General features: G+C 41.9%; 1 protein-coding gene across 4 annotated transcripts in view; it reads left to right on the top strand.

Moving 5' to 3' along the window:
• rhbdl3 (rhomboid, veinlet-like 3) overlaps positions 1 to 21,327 on the top strand; it is an 87,358-nt gene extending 66,031 nt beyond the window's left edge. For all 4 annotated transcript variants that reach the window (XM_080455280.1, XM_080455278.1, XM_080455279.1 and 1 more), the window contains 4 exons: positions 5,065 to 5,177; positions 14,956 to 15,056; positions 15,802 to 15,862; positions 20,867 to 21,327. In XM_080455280.1, the coding sequence (XP_080311406.1) occupies positions 5,065 to 5,177; positions 14,956 to 15,056; positions 15,802 to 15,862; positions 20,867 to 21,138 (547 nt within the window). In that variant the 3' untranslated portion in view covers positions 21,139 to 21,327. The remainder of the gene's footprint in view (positions 1 to 5,064; positions 5,178 to 14,955; positions 15,057 to 15,801; positions 15,863 to 20,866) is intronic.
• The last annotated feature ends 890 nt before the right edge of the window (positions 21,328 to 22,217 follow it).

Genomic DNA, 22,217 nt, shown 5'->3' with positions numbered 1-22,217 from the left:
ATTATGTGACAATGTGTGCACGTACTGTACTGCATGTGTCTAAAGATTGTCACAAATCCAAAACAACCGCACTCTTGTTCAGAGACGTCATCCTGAAACACAAGCTGAGAAGAGATTTGGGTCATTTGCAGCCACAGCTCTCTGATAGAGAGCTGTGTGTGTGTGTGTGTGTGTGTGTGTGTGTGTGTGTGTGTGTGTGTGTGTTTCAGTGGTTTACTGCACCCCCCCCCCCACACCCACAAAAGAAAATTATATATATATTGGTCAGTGAGGAAAGTCTTAATTAGTGTGGTTGCCCGAATGGGCAACCAGACTATAGTACTCTACCGACTTTATTATTATTTCTATATAAACTTTTTTATCATTTGCTACTCCTCCAACAGTATATTTTTCCCAATTTCGTGGCATATGTCATAATGAACGGCTTCACCGGGATTAGTGTGCTTGTACTTTGCTAAGAGATTGGTTACATAGTTTAATTGATATTGATTTATTAGTGCATTAAATTTCCCCATCCACTTTAATGGGAATTGCAAAAACTCCCATTCAAGTATTTCTTTCTCGGAAACCGTAAGGGCTACAGTTACAAGACTTGGAGGGGAGGTTAATAGTTTATTGCAAAATTATTAAAAAAAGAATCACACCAGTCGGCCACATGGTGGCGCTATAACAGCCCACTTTACCTTTTGGCCTATAACTCTTGAACCATAGGTCGTAGAATAAGAACATATTTTCCCCTGGATTCCTTGGGTCATGACGCAACTCCCCATACAGGCCACGCCCATTTGCGTCTGGATCGATTTTCCGCCATTTTGAATTTTCTTCAAAACACACTTTTAGCTCCTTTTCCCACATATTTTGTCCAAATCTCACAGAAATCGGTACACATGATCTCTGCACCCATGCGATAAAGACCTCCAAGCGGAATTTTGATAGTCCATACCGTTCGTCCGTAATTGGCTTCCAAATTTAGCGGAAGGGGCCCGTTTCACAGAAAAGGCCACAAATCACGAACGAAACGTCCAGTCAATCCCAAATTTGAAGCACATGTCAAGGGTGGTTTACTCAACAAATCTCCAATAGCATTTCCACTTTGATCCATAGGGGGCCCCACGAATGCGCAAAACGGAACCGTTTGATGCAAAAACATTATTTCGGGGTGGATCGATCCTCTCTAAATGAAACGCAAGTGATCTCAGGAGTGACGTGACAATGTAATTGGCGCAGCCTCCGACGGTATTCCTCCCGGAGTATTCCTCGTGTCCCGGCGGCAGCGACCCGCGACCGGCGTCGGCGCAACCACACTTTGCAATTGCCCTGAATTGCGACACGTCTAGTTTTGTGTTGTATTTCATGTTCATAATTTATGTTTAATTGTAATTTCAACTATTAAATATCTAAATATGTATGTAATTTTTTTATTTACTAAATTAACCACTTTGAACCCTAGTGTCCCTTTTCTTATCTTGGCAATGGCAAACAATCCACAAAAATAGGCGACCATTCTGCTAAAATAGCAAATCTACAAGCTCACGTGATATATTCTAAGCTTGCTTCTATTTTTGCCAAAGACATTTTGTGTAGAGGGAAAAAAGGAAGGGGCCAAGTACAGACTCCTAGAGGACCCCGATCAACGAAGTATATGGGGTTTAAGTGGTTAAGAAAGAATACTTTAGATTAACACTATCAGTTGGAACCGTCATCTTTTCAGAGCGGCACTGTTGGATATGGATAAGTGTTATTATTATAGACCATTCCAGTTATAAATATCATTACTGCCTTTCAATTCAAAGTCCCACTAAACTCTGTAATTCAAGACTCTCATTCAAAAGTTTAGTCTGTCTGTCTGTGTGACTGTCTGTTGGTACGCCTGTAACTTTCACCCAAAAATGAATACATTTATATATATATATATATATATATATATATATTAGGCATGTAACATAAATTGATTCAAATCGATTCAAACTGGTGACAATTTAAATCGATTTAATAAAAAAATTATCGTGATGCAAACAGCAGGAAAAAAAAGAAGAAAATACAGGATCTTTGTAAGAGAATTGATATTAAAAAAAATAGTTTTCAGTCATTTACTTGTATCGTGAGTTGAGTGAATTGTTAAATGCCTAATATATATATATATATATATATATATATATATTGCTTGATTAGCTCAATTACTTAACTGCATCACATAACGTCTGTATTGCGGTAATACAGTTTTTTGTCCCAGTCCTACAGTATGTGTGTGCTTGTGTGTAAGTTCACATGTGCATGATTGTTCACATGTGTGTGTGCAGTGGTGTGCGTTTGTGTTGAGGGGTTGTGTATCTAGTGATCTATTCATGGGCATGTCTGTGTCATCTGGTGATAGAGCAGATGCTGTGTGGGTGGCTGGGTGGGTGGGTGCTTGGGTGGGTGCTTGCAAATGTGTGGGTGTGTGAGGGAGCATAATGACTTGGACTCAAGAGCAAATGACAGAACGGTGATAATGAGTGATAATGCTTGAACCACTTAAACCCTATACTTGTTTGAGTCCCTCAGGGCTCCATACTAGTGACATTTCTGTTTTCTCTCTACATTAAATATCTTTGGCTGAAAATAGCCGATCTACAAGCTGTAGATCTGCTGTTTTCTGCAAAAGGTTTCCCCCAGAATACTGATGCTGGGGTTTAACTCATTCACTGCCAGACTTATTTCTGGCTGTTTGCCCACTGCCAGCGATTTTCTTTTTTTTTATACCTTTTCAACTGGTCACAGAAAATGTATATCCATTATGATCGCTTGTCTAACCCAGTGGTTCTCAAACTTTTTCATGTCAAGGACCCCCAAATTGACACTTATTAGCCCGCGGACCGCCATTTGAAAAGATATGCCAGGGACCCCCAATAAGAGAAGATTTTTACGGCTCTAGCAGTGATTCTGAACCATTTAAATTTCAAGGACCCCCAGTTTGACATGCATTAGAGCTACGGACCCCCATTTAATGACATTTCTATCTCTGTAAAATCAATGTTAATTTAACTCTGAGAGTGTACAAATGGAACCAACCATTTGGTTCCATTTGTACGCTTTCAGAGTTACAGACACATAAGGGTCCATTTGGTTCCTATCCATCATTTAGCTGGGGACCCCCTAGAACCCCCTCAAGTACCCCTGGGGGTCCCCGGACCCCACTTTGAGAACCAATGGTCTAACCGTTTGTAAACACACCCGGTATCAGTGTGTGTCGCCCAGAGAAAAAACTATCCAACCGCGACGGCCCCTTCTCTTGTAGCAGGATGTTGAAAATAGCATGTCTCGCGAAATGCAGGGCAAAAGAAGTCAACTCAAGATACAGCTGTTTTCATGAAAAAGCTAAACAGGAAGTGGACGGAGACGGAAATCCTCGGATGACGTTATTTCCGGATCCTTGTGAGTAGAAAGTAAAAGTGGTCACTCGGGTGATAGAGAACAGCGCAATCTTTTATAAAACCACAAAGAAAACTCATTCTCGTCGAATCTCGTCCTTGGCGGTGTGGGCGTTTGGACGAATTCCCGTCCATTCTCGTTCTTGGCAGTCAAGTGGTCTGAGCATGGTATGCTTAAATTGGGAAGCTTGACTCACAGAGAGATCTATCGTATCGACTGCTATACTTCGTTGCTGTCGGGCATATTTTTTTTTTTTGTGTTTTTTCGTAAATGAATGCCCTTCTTCATCATAGTACAGTCTCACACAAAAGTAGTAAAAATAGCCGATCTACAAGCTCAAAACGCATCGCGACACGTTTTGAGCCTGTAGATCGGCTAGCCTATTTTTACTATGTTTGAATTAGAACCCTGGAATCCTGAGTGTGCCTGTGTCTGCCTGACGTTTCTTCCAGTTAAGGGGGGAGTTTTTCCGTCGCCGCTGTCGCAAAATGGCTCGTCTCAGGGTGGGACCATGTCGGGTCTCTGCTCTATATGTAACAATGCATTTTATTTATAAAGCACTTTACATTCTTGCGAATCTCAGAGTGCTACAGGGTTTAAAAGCATGGCATAAAAACAGCATAGGCAGCCAAACAATTACATGGGACCCAACTAGGCTAAACTAAAGGGTCATATTAAAACTATATGAAAACAGGGCAAAGACAAATAAGAAAAAGGCCCAAGAATAATTAAGAAAACGCTTTATGTAAAGTGTCTTGAGACAACTTGTTGTGATTTGGCAATTGAATTGAATTGAATTGAATTGAATTGAATTGAATTGAATTGAATTGAATTGAATTGAATTGAATTGAATTGAATTGAATTGAAAATAATTGAAAATAATTGAAAAGTAACAGTTTTGGACATACAGTATGAGGTTTTCCACCCGACAGCGACAATGTGTTCTCTGTAGTGGTGCTGCTGTCAGTAAGGCCATAATTCTCCCAGTACAGCTTCCATGACTCCCACTCCCTCTGCTACTACCACTAGTGTTGATGCTTCTGCCTTCTGGGTTTACACTGAGCTGTAGTACTTCCATGTTGACTTCTAACTGTTATTTCACCAAATCATGGTGCATTGTGTCAAAACGACTGGTAGAATCCAGGTGATTAAGTACAGATTTGTATGGAATGGATCGTCAAACTCCAGTATTCTCTGTAGCATCGCTTCATGTGGGATAGCGTGGTCCGACGTGTGTGTGCATGTGTACTTGTGTGTACTCGTGTACTTGTGTGTACGCGCATGTGTACTTGTGTGTGCGGTGTGCGCGTGTGTAGTTGTGTGTGTGCGCATGTGTACTTGTGTGTGTGCTTGTGTGTACTGTATGTCTTTAAACAAGAAGCACTCACATTGTGACATTCAGTTAAAAATGAGCATCCAATTACAGTGGCTTTGAACAGGCACAATTGTGTGTGTGTGTGTGTGTGTGTGTGTGTGTGTGTGTGTGTGTGTGTGCACATATACAAATGTGTATCATATGAATGTTTAAATATTTAAGCAGATGATCTCTCTTTATGGTTTACTCACACTTACACTCTATGTCTGCCTGTAACTCTCCTCTGTGTGTGTGTGTGTGTGTGTGTGTGTGTGTGTGTGTGTGTGTGTGTGTTACAGAATAGAACATCTGGGTCTGAATATGGCCATGCAACTTCTTGTAGGGGTTCCTTTGGAGATGGTCCACGGAGCCCTGAGGATTGGACTGGTCTACGTGTGTGGTGCACTAGCGGGTGAGTCCACAGTCCACACACACACACACACACACACACACACACACACACACACACACACACACACACACACACACACACCTCTACAGACACACTCAAGTGTATTCACAAGCACAAACACACAGATTTTGCATACATTTCCATCCAAATGATTTGCACTCAATTTCATCCCATCTCAAACACACAAAAACACACGCACACACGCGCACGCGCGCACACACACACACACACACACACACACACACACACACACACACACACACACACACACACACACACACACACACACACACACACACACACACACACACTCTCTCTCTCTCTCTCTCTCTCTCTCTCTCTCTCTCTCTCTCTCTCTCTCTCTCTCTCTCTCTCTCTCTCTCTCTCTCTCTCTCTCTCTGTCTCTCTTTGGGACTAACCTCCTTTTAAGTCCATCGATGGTCCACCTGCCGTTCATGTGTGTTTGTGTATTCATAAAGACCCTATCAGCCTTCAGAGGGGGGGGGGGGTCGTCTGGTCAGTACTATTGTGTGTGTGTGTGTGGGGGGGGGGGACAGATGGCCGTGTTTTCTTCTGTTCTGACCAGGGGTGGTGGTGTGTAGGGGGTTGTTAGAGCTCCCATCAAAGACTGTTCTGCTTTGACTATGTGTAATAGGGTACTACCCCCCCCCCCCACCCCCATACATAATAATGGGGGTCATCTCAATCGTCCATCAGCAAAATCACACACACGCACACGCACACGCGCACACACACACACACACACACACACACACACACACACACACGCACACACACACACACACACACACGCACACACACAATAATAACACAACTGACGTGAAGAAAGGGGTTTGGGATGGCGAGGAGGAGGAGAGGTGGATAATAGGAAAACAGAGAACTGGTGATGTGGGAAATATATATATACACAGGTTTCAAATGAACTCATAAGACACATAAGGGTCCATTCTACACACATGATCTCTCTCAGATAAATGCACATGTTTGTACTGTGTAGGTTAAGAGAACATGGAGACACAAGCCAATGTAAATGTAATGACTCGAGTCAAATGAGATGAAAAGACCTGAGAGAAATAAGCAACCAGGTCTATGAAAACAAGCCCAAAAGAAGTGACTATAGGCCACATGAGCACTAAACCTACATGCATCGGCTATTTGAAATGAGACGATCTACAAGCTGTGCGTGTGTGCGCGTGTGCGCACGTGTGTGTGTTTGCGTGCGTGCTTGTGTGTTGCTTTGCTTTACACTGCATGCTGACATTCACCTATCTTTTAGTCATGGACATGGACATGGTCCAAACATTTCTATCTATTTATTTGTATTGGTGTCCAATCCATGGTATGGCTGGGATGAGATTATCTGGAGTGGAAATATTGGACTACTTTTTGAGATGAGATTTTGAGATTATTTGTAGCCAGGAGCATGATGCTACAGAGCTATGTCTATCTGTCTCTGTGTGTGTGTGCTTTGTGTGTGTGCTTTGTGTGTGTGTGTGTGTGTGTGTGTGTGTGTGTGTGTGTGTGTGTGTGTGTGTGTGTGTGTGTGTGTGTGAGTGCGTGTGCGTGTTTGCGCGCATGTGTGTGTGCGTGTGTACATGGAGGTCAGTGACAGAGACCCAGGGGATCCCAGTTGTGTTGGCCTGTAGCTTTAACCCCGCAGTGAAATGAGGGGGAAAATGGGCCATAAATCTCACACACACACACACACACACACACACACACACACACAAACAAAAGACACACAAGTTACACGGGCGCGCTCATGTACACCCACCCACTCACAGATGTCTGTTGTTTTAATTAGATATCGACCCACAATTGAATAGAGGTAGTTGTTGCTTTGGTTGTTTGTTCACTGTGATGTTTCCGCTTTTATTCTGAAGGTTACAAAAGTACTCAGAATTCAAACGGAACGTAGAAAAGGGCTTTTGATTTCTTTATCTCACATGTTTTTGCATGAGAGCTGCAAGGAACGATTGTCTTCGTAATTGATTAATCTGTTGATTTTTGTATTTGAGTATTCTCTCCGATACATTTTGATGATGTATAATGAGGCAATAAAGTTAGAAATGATGGAAAATGGTTATAGGTTAAGTTGTACCTAGTCTCGCGTAGCCAGACAACTATGGTCTGCTCCTCTTTTCCCTCTACACCAAATCTTGTTGCCAAAAATAGCCGATCTACAAGCTCACAATGCGAGCTTGTAGAGTATAGCTATTAGCATGTTAGAATGTCCCCAGATGAGGGACACCTTGGTTCATGTGAATTATTATTGGGGAAGGGAGTAATATTAAAAACATTAACAGACATTAAATGTCTTAATCAACACAAACAATACTACTCTCTAGATGAGATGAGATCCTTATATTTTACAGTAACATTGCCAAACATCTACAGTAGGTAAGCTTATACCGTGATACTGTGTAATATTATCTATTTTAGGTATACTGTGCACATGAGGCAACCACAAAGCAAAGCAAATATTCCAGCCCACAACGTGTCACAATGTGTTTGTTGTGAGCTTGGCTATTTTTGGTCCAATTAAACTGACTAATTCAAGGCAAAGTTCCAGTCCACTTCACTGATGCCAAACTGCTAGAAATATCTCCCAATGACAATCTCTGGCCAGTCTCATTCACATGTTCTGATCTTGTATGCTTAGGAGAGGAAAGAAAGGACGCACACTGTATATCAGCTCCCAGGAATTTTATTAAAGTAGATACAACGTTTCGACCCTAGCGGGTCTTCATCAGGTCTGATACAATACAGGCAATAGGCCTATACAAACAGAGGACAGCATCGCAATTGCTAGCAGCTGTTGTGAATGAGTAACTACTGACACACCCACCCATTTACAAGCTCAGGTTGTACTGGCTAGTGCCACACTGAGGACTTGTAGCTCTTTTTTGACGGCAGTGACGCCAACTGTCATTCAGAAGAAGAAACAATTCTCCAATTGGGGAGTTAAGGGTGGGGAGGTTAGAGAACCATCAGTATAGCATGAACCCATAATACAATGTCAAAGGACAATATGGAAAATAGAAATAAAAATGAAGCTGATATACAGTGTGCAGACTTTCCGTCCTCTCCTAAATGTACGTATTTTATTTTATTCTGTGACTTTTTGGGAGATGTGCGTGTTTCCCTCTGGACTCTGTTTCTGAGCTTGTACGAAACATATTTGAAATCAGGCTGATGTGTGGCCATCAACCAAAATCCTTCATCTGTCATTTGGTTTGTTCTCCCCATGTTTTGCCCTCAGTACCCTGCTGCTGAAGCATTTTGATTGACATTGTCCCTTTTACACAACCGATGGATCAAGGAGGCTTTATAGAATGTCAAACTTAAGAATTAGATTGTCTGTCAAGGGCCGTATAAAATAATACCATAACACCTGGATACTTTTCCTAGAATAACGTTGATGGTCTGAACATTTCACCAGATACAAAAGACAGTTGTATCTGTTAAAATATTCACGTATTCATTAGATTAAGTTTTAGAAATCAAGGTGGGTGGGTGGGTGGGTGGATGGGGGCATTTGGGGGGTCATTGGTGACTAATAATTTATAGGTTATTGACACATGTAACTTCAACAAATTTGTGTCACTTATTTCATTACCAAAAACAAAATCAATGAAACCATGTCAGGAAAAACCTTTTCAACAGTTAGTCCTTGAAACCCTTTGGGCACATCAGTTACCAATTTCAACACAAAAGCTCTTTTGCTGAATTAAGGGAGATATGAGGGTTCTGCTGGATGCCGACAAAAACCTCCGTGTGCTTCATTTGAAAGAAAAACAATAGTCAACACACAGGGGCTCAGCTGGAACACCCTGGGGTCAGAGCAGGGGTCAAAGGTCAAGAGAGAGGACCCAGCTGTCTCAGAGAGAGAGAGGTCGATGGCTCTGACCCGCACACGTTAATGAACAGAGCAGACACAGTCAAATCCCTCTGTTCTAATTGATTTATAACATTTTTGGGGTTTGCAATTTACATGCAATTTACTTGCATCATCCTATAATTCTACAAAGCTCTGTGCGTCTGTCTGTGCGTCCCTAAAACTCTTCTGCCCGGTTCTTCTCAGTGGCTGGAGCAATTGATCTGTATTTGCACACAGCCATTGACCATGTGCACGGAACACCGAAGCCCGTTTTTCACTTTCCCCAAATGTCCGCTGTGTATTAGCGTTTTTGTGTTCGCTGGCTCCCGGGTTGACAAATCATGTGCGTGAAACAAGCGCCGGTGTTGCCACATCCGTGAAACAATCGGCCCATGCTCATATCCCCCGACGGGTATGGTCTACTCTAGTACATGTAAATTGCATATTAATTCATGTATATTGTTTTACTTCCATCACCCATTTCCCCTGGAGAGAGAGACAATACTAATAATACGTAAAAAAAAATATATATTCCTACATGCCTCTACGTTCAGATCCTCTAAAGGTAATTATCCATTTGTACGAATGGAACCAAATGGACCTGCCGTTTTTCATAAGGGTCCATTTGTTGTTAGTAGAGCGTCATCCGCCGTCTGAACATATTAAAAACACCACTTTGATGACTTCATCACAGTTATCAGATGATCGGCGCTGATGAGCGTTAGCGTTTCCCCGCTGCCCCTCAGCGCAGCATAGAAGAACAACCCAGATAAATGAGATGCCACGTTCGAAACCCCCCTGAGGCCCGCCTGATGAGACGACACAGGGATGGACGTCCTTCATAATACTCTGTGAAGTGTGTGTGTGTGTGTGTGTGTGTGTGTGTGTGTGTGTGTGTGTGTGTGTGTGTGTGTGTGTGTGTGTGTGTGTGTGTGTGTGTGTGTGTGTGTGTGTGTGTGTGTGTGTGTGTGTGTGTGTGTGTGTGTGTGTGTGCGCGTGCGTGCGTTTGTGCGCGTGCACTGTGCACACAAGTGCATGTTTGTGCACCTCCATGCATACTTGTCAATGTGTGTTTGTTTTTGCAAGCGTGTATGTAAGCATCCGTCTGGGAGTATGTCTGTCCTTGTCTGTGTTTGTGCTTGCGCCGTGCGCGGCAGGTGTGTGTGTGTGTGTGTGTGTGTGTGTGTGTGTGTGTGTGTGTGTGTGTGTGTGTGTGTGTGTGCGTGTGTTAGTGGTAAGCCACAGTGCTGAAATAATATGATCAAACTGAGTTAATTACAGGGATAGAGGTCACCCCGCCTAGACATACTCCCTAAACATTGGAACTCCTTAGGTAGAAGTGTCCTCTGTGTGTGTGTGTGTGTGTGTGTGTGTGTGTGTGTGTGTGTGTGTGTGTGTGTGTGTGTGTGTGTGTGTGTGTGTGTGTGTGTGTGTGTGTGTGTGTGTGTGTGTGTGTGTGTGTGTGTGTGTGTGTGTGTGTGTGTGTGTGTGTGCACAGTAGAGGAAGGAAGTCCCTCAGAGTGTTTTTTTGTGGGTGTGTGTGTGTATGTGTGGGGGGTATTTATGCATCTGTCTGTCTGTCTGTCTGTCTGTCTGTCTGTCTGTCTGTCTGTCTGTCTGTCTGTCTGTCTGTCTGTCTGTCTGTCTGTCTGAAGGAAGGCTATACTTACTTGTTAAACAGTGGGTCATTAGCCCATTAAGACCTGTGGCTAATTCTACAAATGCCTTCTAAATCAGCAGTTCTCACACTTTCATGATTTTTCATAAAATGTTCAAAATGCTCAAAAATCGCTAGTATTTTTTAATGGCCAACGCCAAAATCTAAAATGACACAGATGCTTTCCAGGTTTGTGACATGTGGAGTCAGACATTGTTATTACAGTGGCTCCACCTGCTTTCATCTGGTCATCAGTTAGTTAGCAGAGCTAACTATCAGCTACAGTTGTAGAAATCCTCTCTACATCTCTACTTCACTAATGCTTAATTTATACTTGGTTGTATGCCGGTGTCACACACACCAAAAATAGCAGATCTACAAGCTCATAACGTGTCACATCACTACCGACACCTTGTGAGCTTGTAGATCTGCTATTTTCGGTGTGTTTTACACGAAACCACTGGAGAAGGTGGAATCCAATTAAGTTGGAAGTTGCAACATATGCAAGGAGTCTGTCAAATCTGGAATTTTGTTTCCTTTTCTCCAGAAACAGACTACCTTAGTCATATCGTATATTTAAAACATTAATTTCTTTCAGATATTCCCAGTTATAGCTGGAAATGTTATTAGTGTTTTTAGTTGAATAAGTGAACCCTAGCACCTTCTAGTGGATAGAAAATGCATATCGCCCCTTTGATCTTGTGGTGTTTGAACTTAATATATATTATGGTTGTATCTGTAGATACTAGGTCTTGCGTTTGAAACCAAAATGCATTTAGTTTTCTCAGTTCATTCACATGGAATGTTTTGATTTGAGTTGTGATTTAATGTTCTGTCTCTCTGTGTGCTGGTACATTTTCATTTCTTATCATCTCATCCCAGCCTGTTCTCCCCTTTCATCACCTTCGTTTCACCTCATCTGCTCTCCTCTTTTTTACCCGGGCCGTGTTTACTGTCTTTCCTTTATTGAAGTGGAAAATAAAAGTGTGTGTGTGTGTGTGTGTGTGTGCGTGTGAAAGTTTAAAAGAAAGTGAATCCGAGTGCCGAGTGAAAGTGACTGAGAGAGTAATGGAAGGAGTGAACGAGCAAGCCCTTGTATACAGTGTGTGTGTGTGTGTGTGTGTGTGTGTGTGTGTGTGTGTGTGTGTGTGTGTGTGTGTGTGTGTGTGTGTGTGTGTGTGTGTGTGTGTGTGTGTGTGTGTGTGTGTGTGTGTGTGTGTGTGTGTGTGTGTGTGTGTGTGTGCGCGTGTGTGTGCGCGCGTGTGTGTGTCCACTATAGTATGTCTATGCAGTGAGTGGGAGACCATTTATCAACAGCCCCATGAGTCCCTCTGTGTGCTGAGTAGGCAACTGTGTGTGTGTCACATGCTGTAGTTAGCATCAGTATTCAATAATGTAGACAGGTCAGTGTTAACATCAGCTCTGTCTGTCACATCTGAAGTTAGCATCAGTAGACAGCTCAGTGTTAAAGTCAGAGAGAATGAAGCAGGGACACCCACTTGACTACATATTGTATAAAATTGTGTTAATCTTTTTCATAGATTTCATAGATAGCTTCATAATTTTCATACATTTAACCACTTAGACCCTCAATACTTGACCCGGTACTTGGTCTGCTCTTTTTTTCCCTCTACATCAAACCTCACCACCGACACACAACGCCCCGCAGCTGTTCCACTCAGAACAGGGATGCTAGGGTTTAAGTGGTTAATGTAAAAAAAAAAGATCCTATCACACACACATTTGGCGGCCCCCCTGCAGTAACTCTGAGGACCCCCTGGGGGTCCCGGACCCCTTGTTGAAGACCCCCTGCTCTAGTCAGTATCAGTAATGTAAGGTCAGGAGATTAAAAGCATGTCACAAAGAGAGAGAGATGGGGACGAATGGGAGAGAGTGCTGTTGAGACTGTGTTTGCGTGAGTCAATACACACACTAAGCACTTCTCTGTCTGCGCTTCTCATTCAGCCACACATGCACAGACACTATTGAAAACCAATTTACTGTCTCTGAATGGCCTTGTGTTCCTTCTATTCAATGGCCAATTGCGCTGTTTGTATTTTGTTTTTGTTTTTTTCACGAGGGTAGAATTGGTACCATGGAGTTGAAAAGTACAACAACTTATTTGCTGCTGTGTGCTTTATATGAATAAGACTTTACGTAACATTACAGTTTGTATTGTCTCTATTTATAGCACCCCGTACTGTAGCCTACAGTATAATACAAACACACAAAGACACAATTGCTGTCCATTCACATTGCTGTACATAATATTTTAATCACGCAGTTGTACACTGTTTGTCCACATTTAACATGAATTGGTCCTTTGAGTTCACTAAATGCCAATGGACTGTAAAATCCTGATTCCATTTGAATACTTTCAGAGATATGATTAGCACTGAGGAGTTTACTGTGTAAATGAACAACTAGTGGTCCATTTAACCCATTAAAAGGATTGTCTTTTTAGATTTTAGCTATATAAATATAGCATATTGTTTGACTATTCAAAAATAGCAGATCTACAAGCTCATAGCGCGTCACTTCGTGCCGCGCTATGAGCTTGTAGATCGGCTATTTTTGAAAAACCTTGAAAATTTGTGAAAATCTTTGAAAATATATATATATATTTACATTTTTAACACAAATCCCTGGAACAAAATGTATTGAGATGGTGGTCCACGGCCAAATGCATCCTTGGACATTAAAACGTTTTTAGGTTTTTCAAAAAACGAATAGGATTTAGAAGACGTTTGTAGAATCGGCCTCAGGTCTTAATGGGTTAATTATTACCATATGGTCGCTGTCGGGCAGAAACCTTGTATCTCCGTATTGTAACTTTTTTGTTTTCTAATGAATGTCCTACTTTGTCACACTACAGTGACACACAAAAGTAGCCGAACTAAAAGCTTTAACGTTTTAAGTTGAAGTCATTAACATCGTTTTGCCTTTTACTACCACTGCCAACTCGTCAGTGATCAAACTCCCACCAGATTGTGATAGATGACAATAAAGGATATATATCGATAACGTTTTTATGAAGATGAATAATCAAAAAGAAAACAATACATCCACAGAGCTATTAAAAAGGTGCGGAGTAAAAGTATTGCTTTTCCCCCCAAAAAAATATTATGATTGTGAAATTATCAATGTAATAATTTTGTCGGTATAGTAAAACTCCAGAAGTGTTGGTTTGTTTACCTCTGTATACTGTAAGCTGACATCTGCCATGCCATTATCTATATGTTTTCGTTTGGTTCTGTACTTTTTTAGCCCAAATAAATTATTGTACGGCAACCATCACATTGTAATATTGGAAAGCTACATGAATGCTGGCTTTGCTGCCTTATTCACCTGTTTCCTAGGCTGTGCGTTTTCCACTTCCTGTCGATTTCATTGGATATCATTGGTCATCTGACCAGTTTCATTGGATTTCATTGGATCAAATCGACAGGAAGTGGAAAACACACAGCCTAGGAAACAGGTGAATAGAGGTGACAGGGAAACAGATAAACCTGCGCAACAGGTGTTGTAAAAGTGCACCATCTAGTGGCTGAATGTTGTCAGCATGCAATACATGGTTTATATCACTGGTTCTCAACGTTGGGTACAGGGACCACCAGGGGGTCCAAATGGACCCTTGCGGGGTCTGTAACTGTAACTGGACAGTGTACCTATGGAACCTAATGGATGCTTACGGGTCCATTTGGTTCCATTTGAACACTCTCAGAGTTAAATGAACACTAAAAGGATTTTGAGATCGGGATCCCAGAGATAGACCTGGAACGCATCTGTGTCTCTTTAGATGTCTTTGGCTATTCAAAAATAGCAGATATACAAGCTCATAGCGCTGCGTTGCAATGCGACGCATTGTGAGCTTGTAGATCTGCTATTGTCAAAAACATTTTTATACATTTGAAAACTTGAAATAGGACTGCATAATGAGTATTTTTACTTTTGGTACTTTAAGTAAATTTTGATGCCAATACTTTTATACTTTTACTCAAGTACATTTTGAATTCCGAACTTTTACTTGTAACAGAGTATTTCTACATTGCAGTATAGATACTTTTACTTAAGTAAAACATTTGAGTACTTTTTCCACCAATGGTCTCTCAAGTCCAAGTCCGTAGACTCAAGCGTCCTCCATGGAGATGAAGCCCAGTATTTAGACCAAGCAGTGAACATGGTCATTATTGACGGTGATGTTTGACTTGTTTCCACAGGCTCGTTGGCTGTGTCTGTCACTGATATGACTGCTCCAGTGGTGGGATCCTCTGGAGGCGTGTATGCCTTAGTCTCTGCACATCTGGCTAACGTTGTCATGGTAAGTGTGTGTGTGTGTGCGTGGGTGTGTGCGTGTGCGTGTGTGCGTGTGCGTGCGTGTGTGTGTGTGTGTGTGTGTGTGTGTGTGTGTGTGTGTGTGACTGTCTTTGATCCATTCTGTGTCTGTCTGTCTGTCTGTCTGCGTGCGTGCGCGTGTGCATGTGCGTGCGTAGATGACTATCACATCACTCAATACTCCTGTCTGCAGAGAGCACTGGCACATCAAGGCAGATCATTCTGGGGCCCTGCAGGTGCTGGTCGATCCACAGATTCCATACATTCCATACTGTCACCATCCAAAGTGTGTGTGTGTGTGTGTGTGTGTGTGTGTGTGTGTGTGTGTGTGTGTGTGTGTGTGTGTGTGCGTGTGCGCGTGCGTGCGTGCGTGCGTGTCAGTGTAGACTGTGTGGACATAAATAAATGGTTAAAGTGTGTGTGTGTGTAAGAGTGTCAGAGGTGAGGACTTGATTGACTTACTGAAATATAAAACACACACACACACAAGATGGACCTCTATGAAATATTTATACAGGCATGTCCTCCATGACACTCAAGTGTCAAATTTGAGGGATTCCTCTCGATTATCTGGTGCAGCAAAAAGACAGAGGAGGTCAAAGATCAAGATTCTTTGACCAGATGGCTATGCTTTACCTGAATGTTTTCTCTGTAATGTTTTTTTTTTTTACCTGGACCTCTCTTATCTCGTCCCATCCTTGCATTCCTTCTCTCTCGCTCTCTCGCCTCAGAACTGGTCGGGGATGAAGTGCCAGTTCAAGTTGTTCCGGATGGCCATGGCTCTGGTTTGCAGTAAGTCAGACACTGATTTCTTATTAATAAAGAACTTGAGAATTTATAATGATAATAAAAATCCCACTAAAACTCACACTCTCTCTCTTCTTATAAAACTTAAAAAGGTTGATATTCTAGAAAATGTTATGCTAAATACAAAAGTTATAAGGAATAAAATTCATGCCATAAAGGAATTAAGAGGTCCTCTTTTTAGAAATGTAACGTAAATTTATATTTTAGGCCTAATGAACGTAACTCCTATGTATAACATGTTGCAATTTACCTAATTTCATTCCAACCTTTATTTAATTCTCTGAAAACACACTGGCTGAGACCATCTTTTCCAGTGGTGCCGAGATTACAAGTCGAGAAAAGCAACAATATAAAAGAATACAAAAATTAAATAAATTTTTAAGAAAATTGAATCGCATGATTTATCAACATCAATTAAAACAGGAGCAATTTAGATTGACCAAAGTTGATATATCAGACTGTATCCTGCAGTATGAAAAAACAAAATAAATATTTTGTGCTGAATTGAGTGGATTAAGTTTCCTGTCATGATAGTTTCTCCACTGTGTGTGCATTTGACCTACATTACAGTAAACAAAAAATATATATATTTATGTTATATTTACATTGTCTTTGCAATATTCATGGTGGAGTTGTATCTTTGTATTTTCTTAAAGGCAGTCCTGTAAATATATTGCCATTAATAGGGGAGTTGTGGTCCAGTGTCAGCTCCAGGCAGCTCATGTAGTGAGGGCTGTTAACAAAAAAATGTGGACACGGCTCACAAAAGCGCCAATTTTTTTCTACATGCTCTCCATCACCATAGGTTTCATTTTGGAAGGGTAGCCACGTCATCAAGATGGCAGAAGGCGGCCATCTTGGATTGCAAAGATGGCCACCATGTAATATCTATAATTGCCAATATCTCGGCTTCCAAGCCACTTAGAAGGTCAATCTTGGTGTCAAAATATACATTTTCTGGGACAAGGAATGCAATAAAACTATAGGGAATATCAATAAGTGACTAATTCTGCCAAGATTAGATAATTTGGTTGATTCTGCCAATGTATGTACATAATTTTCAGACACATTGAAAAATGGAGCATGAAGAGAATTGAAGATTATTAGCTTCACTTTCCAGGATAACAACATGCAAATTATTTGTCACATTGACAACTGCAAAGATCTGTGCAATTCCAGTGTGCCTTCTTGCATGAGCACCTTGCACCACAAGGTCTTTTACAACCGCACTTGACCAGTTCATTGCAGGCTTTTGACGCCATCGGTAGAATGCTCCACACAGGAAGCCAGACCTGGTTGTTGTCATCCAATGTCCATCCCCATCCTTCTGGACTGGGTGTCGGCTGCTGGGCCAGTTCAGATGTGGCCCAGATCCCAGACTGGTAGGAAACTCGCTTCACGTGCTGCAGCAGTGAATCTTGCGTTGGTGGAATGTGTTCCATCGTTTTGTTCTTCTGGCAGAACAACTCTCGTCGTGCTTCATTGACAGATTCCAAATCACTTGTCTTATCATACATGATGACTGTGAAACGCTCAAGAAGCTGAAAGTGTTGGGCATCTATGGTCACAGAAGTGTATGGATTTTTTGCCATGTAGTTGAAGGCCTGGGTGACCTCAGGGTAGGACTTCCACGCCACCCATGCTGACTTCTTCCCTTTCCCGCTGAATGCTGATGTTGTGTCACAGCCTGTGTAACAGTGGAAGACGGGAAGTGCTGTGGACTTGTCTTTGCCCAGAGCATGGCAGATCGTGTTTATATGAACATAGGTGTAGTTCTTGCCAGTGCCAAAAGCAACCCAGATGTCTGCAGCTGGATACTTGGCGAGCAGGGCATGGAACTTGCCGATGAGGATAACGACAACATCCGTATCCACAGTGTGTATCAAGCAGGTAGAACAGCCATGTTCCAGGGCATCAAGCAGGTGAATCACTATCCTGGTGTCGGCCTCTTCATGGTTACATGGCAGCATCGAGTGGCTGGTGTCTGTGCCGACCACTGTGATGCCATATGTGATGAAGACCAGCTTGCCCTCTGGCCAGGCAGTGGATGCAATCTTCCCAGAGAGAAAGGCAAAGAGTTCCTGCTTGTTTGTAGGATCACGCAGGAAATCTGACCAATTCCCCGGCAGCTTGTTCTGACCAGCCACCTTCCGTCGTATCCCTTTGCCTCGCTTCTCCCTTGTTGACTCTTTTATGCTGCTGGTGATGTACGTATCCCAGACCACATCAACTCTTTTGGAGATCTCCAGGTGTTTCATGATGTGGGGAACAAAGACACAACTGGCATATTCGTACTGTAGGCATGATTGCAGGTGAGTGAATGCAAGTGGTCACACTGGCAGGGACCAGATCCAGACACACCCACACCCTAGGGGACTAACAGGACACAGGTGGAGATAACTAATAATCACAGGGAGGAGAGACAGGCCAAGTAACTAGGCAGACACATACATTTTAATACAATTGTGTTCAGATATGGCCAGAATCAACCAAATTATCTAATATTGGCAGAATTAGTCACTTATTGATATTCCCTATAGTTTTATTGCATTCCTTGTCCCAGAAAATGTATATTTAGACACCAAGATTGACATTCTAAGTGGCTTGGAAGCCGAGATATTGGCACTTATAGATATTACATGGTGGCCATCTTTGCAATCCAAGATGGCCGCCTTCTGCCATCTTGATGACGTGGCTACCCTTCCAAAATGAAACCTATGGTGATGGAGAGCATGTAGAAAAAAATTGGCGCTTTTGTGAGCCGTGTCCACATTTTTCAAAAATCGGGTCTTACCCATCCTCACTAATGCCACTAGAAGAAATATTAAACCATGTGATCTGACAGCCATCATTAAGAACAGCTCTCTGGTACTTTTACATTTAACTAAACAGTTTTTATTTTCCTAAACTAACATTAACTTTATGAGTACCCTGGACACAAGGCCTAGTATGTACAGTTTAAGATGTTGATTGTATGACTGCAATGTTCTGGGTTCAATCAGTTCAGGAATTGTTTCCTGTCACAGTGAAGCAGAAATGCCATGAAAGTTAAGTTTTAAAAATGGCTTTGAAGAGGTTAGTGTGACTGTGTGAGAGAATTATTTTACACTGGATGCATGTGGAACTCCCATGCTCCCTCTTACAGGCTGTGTCTAATATAAATGAGGTGTAATCAGTGGTGGAAAAAGTACTCAAATGTTTTATGTAAAAGTATCAATACTGCAATATAGAAATACTCTGTTACAAGTAAAAGTCCTGAATTCAAAATGTACTTGAGTAAAAGTACAAAAGTATTGGCATGAAAATGTACTTAAAGTACCAAAAGTAAAAGTTCTCATTATGCAGAATGTCCCATTTCAAGTTTTCAAATGTATAAACAACCTTTGACAACCTTTCACAATGCGTCGCATCGCGACGCATTGTGAACATTTGGGCCATTTTCAAATGGCCCAAATGTGTTTGGGGTGGTTAATGTAGGTTTTGTAATAATAATCCAAATATACAAAGTAACTAGTAACTAAAGATTTCAAATAATTGTAGTGGAGTAAAAGTAAAAAATGTACCTCTGAGATGTAGTGGAGTACAAGTAAAGGTATTGGAAATTGGAAATACTCAAGTAAAGTACAAATACCTCAACATTTTACTTAAGTACAGTACTTGAGTAAATGTTACTTTCCACCACTGGGTATAATGCTTGATGCCAACCTTCCTACTTCTCCTCTTCGTGTCCCTACTTGACTGTGAAGCAGAACATTTGTCCAGAGGGTCACAGGCTCAGTCTCATGCACCACGGCCTCAAGCCAAAATGCATTTGCTCTTGACCCAGATTGCAATGGGGTGGTGTGGCTTTGAGCCAAGAACTTTATGAGCTGAATTTGAATCAGGGTTTAGGAATAGAAATAGCAGGGGCCTTCAACACAAAACTGTCACTGACAGTAATTATAGTGATCATTGTCCTCGCTTGTCCTCGCCTTGATTAGAAACTATATTGATGGAGATGCTGATGAAAGCATAAATCAGGTCAGTAAGTACCTGGACCAACTGGTATTTAAGAGGACTGGATATGATGTAGACTAACGTGGTGTTGTCATGGGATCAATGGCCCACAATTGTTCCATGTTTGTTGATTAATGCTGCCCTCTTGCAGAGATTTGATGCATTGCTTGCAGTGGTGTAAAGTACATTTACTCAAGTACTGTACTCATTGAGTGCCCAAATTATTATTATCTATTTCTGGCCATTATGATTTTTATTATTTTTATTTTTTCAAAGTAAAAAAAAAGTGCTTATAGAAGCGAGATACAGCCTTTTTAAGTTATAAGTTAAACAAGGAGTGGATATGATATCTTGGGTTCTAAAATATATATATATATATATATATATATATTTTTTTTTTTTTTTTTTTTTTTTTTTTTTTCAAAAACACGTGAAACACGTTAATGGCACGTTGCACCATAGCGGTAAAACACGTGAAACACGTTAATGGCACTCAATGAGTTAAGTACAATTTTGAGGTACTTTTATTTTACTGGAGTAATTATCAGTATTTTTACATCTCAGAGGCAAATATTTTACTTTTACTCGACTAACATTTTTGGAAAACTTTAGTTACTAGTTACTTTGCAGATATAAATGATTTCATTATAAAACATACATTAACCACTTTAGCCCTATTTTATACCTAGGGGCCGATCTAACATGCGTTGTGAGCTTGTAGATATGCTATTTTCGTTTTAGTACTTTTACTTTTGGTACTTTAAGTACATTTTGATACCGATACCGGTACTTTTACTCAAGTAAATTTTTTATTCCGGACTTTTACTTGTAACAGTACTTCTACATTGCAGTATTGATACTTTAACTTAAGTAAAACATTTGAGTACTTTTTCCACCACTGATTGCATGTCAGCAGTTGCAGATTTTTCAGTAGCCACGACTGCCTTACACCATGACAGCAGTTCATTTTCGTCTGTTCTCTCCTGTTCACAGTGAGTGTGGAGTTCGGCCGGGCGGTGTGGCTGCGGTTCTACCCACCAGCCTTCCCGCCGTGTCCCAACCCCAGCTTCGTGGCCCACTTGGGTGGAGTGGCGGTGGGCTTGACCCTTGGCGTGGTGGTCCTGCAGAACTACGAGCAACGGCTGCAGGAGCAGTCCCTGTTCTGGATTTTCTTCTGCGTCTACACCCTCTTTGTGCTCTGTGCCGTCTTCTGGAACATCTTTGCCTACAGCCTGCTCGACGTGCGACTTCCTCCGGCCCCGTGAGGTCCTCACTGGAACGCAGACTCTCTCCCTCTGTCTCCATCCATGGAGGTCATCTATGGACAGCCAGCTGGCTCCTACGCGACAGGGGTACCTGGCATCTAGCTCTGGTCCATAGCCTAGAAGGAGTTCCCCTTAAGGCTATGGGACCTTAGCCCATAGCCTTGAGTTCTCCTCAAGGCTATGGGACTTTCGAGCCTTTGCGCACGCACCACAGGCTGCACAGCCTCTCGTCTGCAGTAAAAAATAAAAATACCCTTTCGCTACTCACCAAAAGAAAGATGGTTTTATGGAGTTGAAAGCCAACTCTACTAAGTGGGAACACTCTGAGCCCCCACCTCACGTCTAAAATACACTTTTTGGCCAAAATGTTAAATATTTCACCGGAAAGAAAACATTATTTTAGTTACTCTGCTGCGCCCTCTACAGATCTAGTCAATGGAATTTTTCTATTGACAAGGAGTGTTCCCACTTAGTAGAGTTGGCTTTCAACTCCAAAAAAAACGTCTTTGTTTTGGTGAGCAGCGAAAGTGTATTTTTTTTTTTTTTTACTGCAGACGAGAGGCTATGCAGCCTGTGGTGCGTGCGCAAAGGCTCGAAAGTCCCATAGCCTTGAGGAGAACTCCTTCTAGGCTATGGACCAGAGCTACCTGGGCATCCATGTTCTCATGGTCTCTGGATGGACAACTGGTTACTGCCGCCCCCCCACACACCACAACAATCGTACCCTGTTCTGTACTCTCTCACTTCATCTCTGCGCTAGGCCGGTATTCATCTAAAACAGTGGTTCTCAAACTTTTTCATGTCAAGGACCCCCAAATTGACTCTTAATAGCCCGCAGACCCCTATTTGAAAAGATGTGCCAAGGACCCCCATAAGAGAAGATTTTTACAGCTCTAGCAGTGATTTTCAAACATTTTAATTGCAAGGACCCCCCAGTTTGACATTTTTAATTGCATCTCTGGGACCCCAATTTATATTGTAAAATCAATGTTAATTGAACTCTGAGAGACATTTGTACACTCTCAGAGTTACAGACCCACAAGGGTCCATTTGGTTCCTATCATTTTACTGGGGACCCC

The sequence above is a fragment of the Gymnoscopelus braueri genome (genome assembly GCF_963280865.1).
Source record: "Gymnoscopelus braueri genome assembly, chromosome: 2".
Classification (NCBI taxonomy): domain Eukaryota; kingdom Metazoa; phylum Chordata; class Actinopteri; order Myctophiformes; family Myctophidae; genus Gymnoscopelus; species Gymnoscopelus braueri.
This window is presented reverse-complemented; position numbering and strand designations above follow the sequence as displayed.